This window comes from Electrona antarctica (assembly GCF_951216825.1).
Source record: "Electrona antarctica genome assembly, chromosome: 9".
In the NCBI taxonomy this organism is placed as follows: domain Eukaryota; kingdom Metazoa; phylum Chordata; class Actinopteri; order Myctophiformes; family Myctophidae; genus Electrona; species Electrona antarctica.
In genome coordinates, this window is record NC_136790.1 from 30,033,351 (window position 1) to 30,043,175 (window position 9,825).

Here is a 9,825-nt window from a genome sequence, read left to right on the forward strand (position 1 = left end):
GTTGTGGGAGCTCGTGTTGCTAGGGGAGGCACTTGTCGTCATGGCACCATCACCTGCAGAGTCCTCAGATACTGTGCTGGCATTGGTCAGGTGAGCAGGAGGGGGTGTGGTCAGAACCAGACACAGTTAATCCAGGTTGCACCAGAGACATAAGAAAAAAGAGATGATGTGCTCACTCAGAGCAACTTGAGGAAAGGGACAAACCTTCATCAGATAAAATAAATTGTGAACAAGCAACACAATTCCAGGGAATTGTGTTGGGACAAAGATGGAGATAGTCCAGGTTGGACCAGAGACATATAGCCTAGCTTCAGATGTGACTGTAATTCTATCCACCAAGACAATAATGAAAAGCAATACTGTGTGTGTGTGTGTGTGTGTGTGTGTGTGTGTGTGTGCGTGTGCGTGCGTGCGCGCGCAGCTGCATCTCTCCTCTGAGGTACTGCAGTGATTTCAGACCGTACTTCACCATCCATGATAGTGAGTTTAAAGAATATACAACCAGAACGCAGGCACCGTAAGTAACCCACATACACGCCTTACTTAATTATATTATAAATTCTATTAGAAATTATGTTTTTGAACAATAAATGTACGTGTATATTTATTCATTTCCTCTCTTGCTCCCTCATTCTCTCCCTCTCTCATTCTCTCCTTTTCTCCTTTGCTCTCTCTTTCTGTCTGTCAGTCCATCTGTTATTCTAGGAGTGACCAATCCGTTCTTTGCTAAAACCCTCCAGCATTGGCCACACATCATGCGCAATGGAGACATGGCACAAATGGGTAGAAATCTTAGTTATTATCAGTAATAGTACAGTAGTTGTATTATGTATAGTAGTAATAGCAGTAGTAATAATAATAGTAGTAATACAATAGTAATATTTGTAATATTGTAGAAGTTGTAATTCGTTACTAGTTGGAGTTAAATCTATGTTCTGTCTTCTATCGGTCTGTCTCCCTGTCTATCTGCATCTACCTGTCTGTCAGGAGAGATAACCAAGCAGATGAAAGTCAAGAAACTTAAAAACTTGAAGACTCTCGACTCTAAACCAGGTATCACTCTGATGGTTTTCTATCTGTCTCTCTTTCCTTCCTGGTTGCTCTAATAATATATGTCTTTGGCCAGTACCAAATACTGACCCCACAGTTTTCTGTGTGCGTGTTACTCTAGGTGTGTACACTGCGTACAAGCCCTTCCTGAACAAAGATGAGGACATTATCAAACAGCTTCAGAAGGTACAATTTAACTATACCTTCTATTGTTAGCCATGCTATAACTGGATGGATTTAGGACTAGGTACCGGCTTAACCCAACTTTTCTCACCCTTATTATTATTATTCTTTTTTTTCATTGGGCAAAAGTAGTACCTGGTAAATGCTTTTGTATCACCTCTGTTGAGGTTGTATTTGATCATTGTAATAGTTTTTACTGTATTTATAAAGTATTGATTTTTTTCTTTCTCAGGGTATGCAGCAGAAGAGGCCCTCAGCAGCCCAGAATGCAATTCTCAGACGTTACTTCCTGGAACTGACTCAAAGCTTCATCATCCCACTGGTAACATTTTAACCCCACTTCCCCAGACTTGACCAATAAACTGGCTTCAGATTCTGGGTGTACTGTTGCTGAAGCTGGTATTGGGTAAATACCATGCTATAAATAAATAATACTATACTACTCGGCATTGGTGAACGATACAGAAGAAAAAAAGATACCCCTTTCACACAAATTTACCAACTTTTTATTTTCGTGAGCTTTTGTGTCCAAAATGTTGATTTCGAACAGATTCATTCATCAATAACGATCGAATGGGATTATTTTAGGATAACATTTTAGGGTTCTGTCAAGAAGCACTGATTGCAATCATTCAAAAAGAATTAAAAAAAATTACATTCCTTTTGTATACAATAAAGAAAAAGTTCAATTGTTCATAATAAAATATTGACTATTAAAAATACCTTTCTCAAACAAGTAGGTTACAGGACGTTCTCCATCTCCCAATACTCCTAATGGGTTGGAGTGGGAAATGCAGATAACAAATTCCAGGCATATGTAAATTTACTTTGCAAATATCTCACGGTTCTCACCATAAAACATTTAACATCCTGACGCCGGCTAAGATTAGACGACATCATTGTGCCATGATGCCATCTTGTGGTGGTAGAACAAAACACTGACCGTTCAACCTCAGCCAAATGAGCTACAGAGAGTGGTTGGACTGAATGGCCCAGAGTTGTACGAGTCAAACCTTTGGGACCATAAAGACTTTTTTAAATTAATAATTGCGCATGACATTTCAGGTTTCAATTGGGGCTACCACGTTTGTAACAAATAAGCACTACATAGATATATCTACCTTACCATGCAGTGTTAGTTTGCTATGTTAACCAGGATGATACTATAAGCAAAGATGTCTATCATTACTTATTGTTCTTGTCGCTCTCTGCTTGTTCTGACCATAGCCGCAAAGTTGCTGCTATGGTCGTTTTGTAGCTTAGTTGAAGCCAGCTCAACTTGGATTCTAGATTTTATACCAGCTACAAATGTCGGGCATTACTTGGTATCTTTATGTCACTGGTTACGGTTGTAAATGAATGGTAGCCCACTAGCCTGTAACTTTGTAGCGGGGTAGGATGGGTTAAATTAATTTCAGGCTGTTTGTAAATGTAGCCAACCTCTTAACACTTTCTTGATCCTTCCCTGTAAGATTCTCCCAATTGTTGTGCCTGATAATGCCCCCCTTTCTTCATGGCAAGGCTTGGATTTTCCACTGACTTCCCACTGAAGTTACCAATGGTAGGCCCTTTGAAATTGTCAGATGTCTGTCTGTGTGTGTGTTTAGGAGCGCTATGTAGCCAGTCTGATGCCCCTCCAGAAGAGTATCTGTCCATGGAAGAGTCCTCCTCAAATCAGAGCCTTCAGACAGGAAGACTTCATAAAGTCTCTGGAGAAAGCTGGACCGCAACTCACATCTAGACTGAAGGGAGACTGGATAGGACTGTACAGGTACACACACACACTACATATGTTTGTGCACATCATACAAAGTAAAAAGATAAACAGTGCTATTTTTGAAGAACAAAAGTATTGTGATCTTATGTTTTGTGTGTGTGTGCGTGTACCTGTGTGCGTGTGCAGGCAGTTCCTGAAGTCTCCTAACTTTGATGGCTGGTTCAGAAACAGACGGAGAGAAATGACTCAAAAATTAGAGGCTTTACATCTGGAGGCCCTCTGTGAAGAGGTGAGGAGAGATGAATGAGACGATGGGGAAGGGATGAGTGGAAGATGGACAGATGAGGAAGAGACAAGACAAGTGACATAGATGATGGGAAGAGAGAGGGGTGAAGGAGAAATGAGAAAAGGGGAGTAAAGGGGGAATCTGATGGAGAGGAAGAGGGAGGGAGGAAGAGTGAGTGGGAGAAGATGGCTGGTGAGGGAGGGATAGAGGAAGATGGAGAAGTGAGAGGGTTGCAGGAGGAATGGAGGGGAAGAGAGGGATGAGAAGAAGATGGCTCTGGTCCAGAGCATCGGCAAGTTCTTTCTAATGCTCTAACCAGGAACTATGTATTTCCCATATACTGTTACGGTAAGTGTGAAGTCTAAAACTGTAGTAAAAATTAAGAATATCATTTCTCTACTCACTGAAAGGAAGACAGTTTTATGATGCTGCAATCCTGTTCTCAGCAGTGGGAAACCTCTCAGAACCCCACCCTTAATATAAAAGACACATTTTGTCTAGAAAATAAAAAGGTCCACCAGACGGAGATTATTTTATTTCCTCAAGTGCGACACATACAGACAAGATCTGTGTGCACTTCAGTAAACCCTAATCTTAAGAAGACAGCCGGATTCATGTACAGAGTTTGAATAGTGTGTGTGTGTGTGTGTGTGTGTGTGTGTGTGTGTGTGTGTGTGTGTGTGTGTGTGTGTGTGTGTGTGTGTGTGTGTGTGTGTGTGTGTGTGTGTGTGTGTGTGTGTGTGTGTGTGTGTGTGTGTGTGTGTGTGTGTGTGTGTGTGTGTGTGTGTGTGTGTGTGTGTGTGTGTGTGTGTGTGCAGGACTTACAGCAGAGGGTACAGATACATACAGAAGTAGAGACTGTGGACCTGGTGCTGAAACTCAAAGACAAACTGGTCAGTATGTGTGTCTGCATTATACGCAACAGAAACACCAGTAAAACACTGTCAGAAACCCAATGGAGACACAACAGACACAATATAATCGACAGTATAAACTGATCGGGAACCCAATGGAATCAAATGGAGAAAGACAATATAGTATGTTAATATGAGTGTTACTGTATTGTGTCTCCAGAGCCAGGCAGAGAGGGAACAGCTCCCGGTGCAACCAGGGACACTAGCAAAGCTGCAGGCTCACATCGAGGCTGTCATCCAGGCTTTACCTGAGGACCTGCAGGGCATTCTGCACAAACCGCCCACACCCTGACCCCTGAACCCCAGACCCCTTGTAGACCAGCATTCCTTTGATGGTTCATGGGTCTGAATTTACTGTGTGTCCACACATTATGAGATGAAATGTATCTCAACGGGCCTTGTTCTTTGGCGACTCAATTTGGCTCCACGTTTGGTGATGCGTCTCCAAACTGGATCCCAGGATAACCCAGCGTCACGGTCAGGCTCTCTTCTCCAGTGTGATGTAGACTCGCGCAGAATGCACTGTTGGTGGTTGTCATGTGGATGGAGCCTATCGTCAGCTTAACATTAATAACTTTACACCAGGGCTACTGACAGTGGGACATCTGTCTTTGTCAATAATAATCAGGTGACATATGTTGACACAGATACCATGGCATTTTAATCAAGGTCCAAAAGGTTTCAAAGGAAAATGGACTGTTTAATCACCTTTTGTATTTTGTCTTTACTGAGACAGACTGTATGAGAACTGAGAGGGAAACAGTAAGTGAGATACAGTAATAAAGGTGTGTGAGAGAGAGAGGTGTAGGAGATAAACGGGAGGGAAGACTGGTATCTTACCCTAGACCAGCAGAGGTCCATGTGTCGCCATGGACTATGACATTTTAGTTCCACATTTTAGTTGTTAGCCACCCAAGTAGACCCCTTGGCGCTGACACTTCTTTTTTTCAATTATTTATTTTTATTTTTTTACTTTGAAATTGACAAGAAGAGGGCAGCTCCAGTCCAGCTCAACTAAAATAAGTGGACCTGGTTTAAATTATTAAGTTTGTTTTTCTTTAATAAGAAGTGCACTTCACCACACCTGCGCACGCACAACTACGCCGACAACCACCGGAAACATTATTTCAGCTAACTCACACATGCAACTCAAACCTTTTGTTGAATGCCATGACCAAGAGGTGCTTAATAGTATTTCTTATTGGACTTATTGAACTCAAACACCATTAATCACCAGCTCTACCTAGTAACCTGGCAATATCACCTTTTCAATTTAACGTTCACGTATTTTACTCTGTGAGAAGTTTGTAGCTATTCTATTGGCTGATATCCTGCAGCTGTTCTCAGGAGCCAAACAGATCCTGGCATGTAGGTCAGGTGATCTTACTGTATCCCATCTCAACTGGCAATAACGGAACGGATACGGAAAATGTTGGAAATAATGTCTTGAAATGTTCAGTTTACTTGTGATTTCCAATAACTTGTCTTATTTTATTGTCCCAAGACTGACTGCTGATCTACTCTGAGTAGTATTCAAACTATGAATTGACTGCAGTGGCGATATACTGTACTAATGTAGGATCAATGAATGATGAGGGACCTCTACCGTGGTAACATGGTCACCACTGTACACAGTGCACAGTAAACTCCTGTGTTCATTTATCCTTTTGTAACTCGGAGAGTGTACAAATTTAACCAAATGATATGCTGTCTACTGTTCTCTATCTCTAACTCCACTTACACAAGATCACTGGTACTATTAAGAAAGAAAATAATGAGCTAACATACAAAATGTTAGGATTCTTATATAGAATCTTTTATTAACAATATTGATAGCTAATCTAGACTTCCACTGTTGTGTTTTCATCCATCCTAAAGTGATGAATGTATTTGACCACTGAAAACATCCTTCAAAATCTAAATCTTGATCATTTAGTTGATCATTTATTTACTGCAATATATAAACACTGGCCTATCCGGAGTTATTGGTATTGTCAGCATTGTATTTTATTTTTTATTTGGCTTTTCCGATATGGACTGGTAAAATAAGTTCCCATAATGTAAGGCATATTATCATGACACTGGTTTTACGAACAGAATTCTTAGAGTAAAATAGAACAGAATGGGAGGGGGGGGGGGGGGGGGGTGACTGCTTGATTATACAGAATTTGATTCAAATGAGCAGTGCCCTCCCATTAAAAAGATGCTAACGCAATCCATAGATTAAATCAAATGAAGGAAGGTTACACCTTTCTTTCATTGCTTAGAAAAAATGTGTTTTATTGTTTTGGCAACATGCCTTCAAGGTAGACTAATTTACAGCTAGTTAGATGTTCAGAATCAAACTGTAAACCACCACTTTAACCCTGTCCACCCACCCGCTTTGAATGTTATCAACCTATAATCACCAGTATGTTCTTATCAAGACCATTCAATTCAGCCAGTATGGACATTTCCACATACTGCCTACCACGAGTACGCCACTAGGAAATGCGGAAATGTCCATACACTGGCTGCATTGAATGGTGTTGATAATGGCTGATGACCGCTGGTCCACCTAATTTTGGGAATGTCACTTTAAAAACATTGTTTTATTATTATTTTTTGCAATTTGAACATTTTTAAATAGATTTTGAATAGTGGATAAGTGTGGTTTTGCTTAGAATAAATAGCTGCATATCCTTGGTCATCCATGTCACACATTTGGTGACCACTGCCGCAGGTAGCACAGTGTTGGTTGATCCTCCACAGAAAGCAATGCATTATTATATGATGATGGGCTGGCTTCATAAGATGGCGGTGCCTTAAGCCTGATTTATATGTTGTCCGGCGGTGTCACATACCGAAAATTGTAGATGTACTATTTATGCTGAGCGACATGGAGTATAAATGAAGCATTACAGAGAACACTACAACAAAATCGCAACTCAACCAAAGACTGCAATGACTTTTCCCTCTTCATGCATAGACTGTGGAGCAAGCATGTTTGTCAATATATGGATTGAGGACCACAAGCTTAAAGGGCGGTATGTGTCACCTGGAAAACCTCATGGAACCTTTAACAATGACCATACCCTTGTGCGCCTTTGTGTGATGACACTTGCCTTGAGATAAGAAAGCACAGCAGTTTAATGTCAAATGACAAAAATAATATTGAACTTTTAAAGAGCCACTCGGCAAAACTCCCAAACTAGTTTTGGACTCTTATATTACTAAGTACTGAGAGCAATAAGTTAATAGTTAAAATACAAAAAAGTACAAGTGGCAATTACATATAAATTAAATGAAACGTTTATAGCAAAGGTTTCTGCTGTTTTCACCATTTGTTTAATTTACTTCAGAGACAACATTTTCTGATCATTTTATGGTTGAAACCATCACATTTGAGATTGTTCTGATCTGTCTCATAATTCATTTGAAAACATTTTGGGGTAAATTCTACCAGTTGTAAAACCTGTTACATTTTCTGGTTGTTGAGCAACCATCTTAAGTTTTATATTTGTAAAAATCCTCCTTATTGTAACGGGTTTGAATTTTATATGGAGGACTATTCTCATATTCCACTCTACTAATACTAATAATGATTTTGTACATAATATTGTGAAATGAAATTGTGGCCCAGATATAATGATGTAATATAATTATTTTACTATGTCAATGGGTGTCGAATTAAAGACAAGATACGTATGTGGAAATGATGTCTTGATTTTACTTCTATTCTTTCTTTAAACCATACAGAGTCAACAGTGACTCATCATGGAGCGTGTCACGAGGCGTGACAGGTTTTGCAGTAATTTCATAGTAATCTGTGACCTATGGTTGCAATAATTTATACCTATATTATTACAGCTACTATTGTTACTACTGCTATACTACAATCTGATTTGGAGAGGTGATTGAATGACAATGAAGCATATTTGTCTAGGCTGGTTAAAAAAGGTTTTGAAAAGGTTTTTGAAAATCTTTCCCAAGATAGCGATTCCAGGATTAATGAAGACAAACAGGACAAACAATCCACTAAGATGACAACATCCATGCATGGATTCTTGTACGGACTTTCTCCTTTGTAGAGCACTTGGTTTTCCAGCAGGGATCACAGTTTACCTCTCATTATGTCATTAATTTGACACCGTAGTTTCATATTGAGCACAGAACATAGAATATAACTAAATATATGGGGTGGGCAGTGGCATGTTCTTAATAGGGTATACACAAACATTAGATATGACACTGGTTATCCCAAATAAACCCAATTCTGCCAAATTACATAAAGTATAGGGCATGTGGTCACAATGGGTTCCTAATGCCAAATCAAATTGATTCAGATCTGAGCAAAGTCTCCTGAGGAGGCGTGTTGGAAGCTTGTCCTGGAATCTACAGAATACATGCAGTAATCGATCAATCTTTTCAACCATTCAATCATCTTCATCATTCATCATTACAGAGACCTTCCCTGGTAATATCTTCAGTGGGGAATTATCAGTGGTGTAAATGTACGGAAACAGTTTGTCAGTGAAAGTATGTGTGAAGGTGTGTATGTGTGTGTCAGTATCAGAATCACAGAATGACAGCTGTCCTCTGCTCCAGTCCAGCTGGACTCTGATCCTCCGGGGGATATGCTTCATTGAGAGATCGGTGGTTGGTCCGAGTAAAGATTCTGCCGAGTATACGCCTTCATAGAACTCTATTCTCCAGTATGGACCGCCTCCATCTCCCTTCCTCAGGTACGACTCTGCTAACACCCCCAGTTCCCACTCTGTGTTGTTTCCAACCTCAACGTCCCACCTGTGAGTCCCTGAGTTAAAGCCCTCAGAACCCAAGACATTTCCGTAGTGGTCAAATCTCTCTGGATTGTCAGGAAGCTGCTGTCTCGACTCTCCACGTTTTAAAGTGGTCAGATCATCAGACAGGATGTATACTGGATGGGTGGTGTTGGGGTCTAGAATCACAGGAGTGTAGGAGACCATATCTTTCATTCTTTCCCAGATGCCGAAGGTCAGATTGCCCAGGTGTTTGGCCACGTCTATCAGTGCTCCTGAGACCAGCGTTGAGTCCTGTGGAGTGAGTTGGACTCTTTTCACTGTGGCCTTGTAGTTGTAAAGGAATGAGATGTGTTCAGCTCTCAGCTCCTCATCTAAGGCTTTGATTGTATGTGAAAGGGTTCCTATATCTTTGTTCAGTTGATCAATTTTATCCTTTATCATCTGACTTTTCTGCTTCTCTTCCTTCCTCAGTGCATTGACCCTGGTCTCCTCTTCCTCTTGAAGAAAGTGACGAATCTTCTTAAACAGCGTATTTATCTGTTGCTCTGTGTGCTGTGCCTGGACCTTAATGTGTTCTCCTGTTTGTTCGCAGTTTGTTTTAACTGTATTGAAGACCACCAGTTTCTCCATTAAGAGCTTCAGTGATTTCTGAACGTCCTCCTTGTGGTCCAGCGCAGCTTCATTGATGGGTCTGAATCTGTGGTTGGTGTGATTTTTAGAAACTCGACACACAACACAGATTGGCTGTTGGTCTTCCACACAGAACAGTTTGAGCTTCTCAGCGTGCAGATCACAAATATCCTCAGATCCTTTTGGAGCTCTCTCACTTTCTAAAGCTCTCTGGCTTATCTCCTGTAAGAAGGTCTCACACAGGTTCTTCAGAGCCAGGTTTATGGAAGGTTCCATTGATGA

At 40.6% G+C, this 9,825-nt stretch overlaps 2 protein-coding genes across 2 annotated transcripts in view; one reads left to right on the forward strand and one right to left on the reverse strand.

Moving 5' to 3' along the window:
• Window positions 1-7,836, forward strand: part of dennd6a (DENN/MADD domain containing 6A) — a 17,757-nt gene extending 9,921 nt beyond the window's left edge. Inside the window, exons 10-19 of the mRNA XM_079509200.1 lie at window positions 1-90; window positions 422-517; window positions 689-783; window positions 988-1,053; window positions 1,172-1,236; window positions 1,466-1,555; window positions 2,841-3,004; window positions 3,137-3,239; window positions 4,055-4,129; window positions 4,311-7,836. The exon at window positions 1-90 is cut by the window's left edge and continues 33 nt beyond it. Of these exons, the coding sequence (XP_079365326.1) occupies window positions 1-90; window positions 422-517; window positions 689-783; window positions 988-1,053; window positions 1,172-1,236; window positions 1,466-1,555; window positions 2,841-3,004; window positions 3,137-3,239; window positions 4,055-4,129; window positions 4,311-4,442 (976 nt within the window). The 3' untranslated portion in view covers window positions 4,443-7,836. The remainder of the gene's footprint in view (window positions 91-421; window positions 518-688; window positions 784-987; window positions 1,054-1,171; window positions 1,237-1,465; window positions 1,556-2,840; window positions 3,005-3,136; window positions 3,240-4,054; window positions 4,130-4,310) is intronic.
• Window positions 7,837-8,565: 729 nt separating this feature from the next.
• On the reverse strand, window positions 8,566-9,825 carry LOC306929904 (E3 ubiquitin-protein ligase TRIM35-like; the record flags this gene model as incomplete). Its single annotated transcript, XM_079510636.1, has 1 exon — window positions 8,566-9,825. Exon 1 carries the CDS (start codon window positions 9,817-9,819, stop codon window positions 8,566-8,568), a length of 1,254 nt encoding a protein of 417 aa, XP_079366762.1. The 5' UTR covers window positions 9,820-9,825.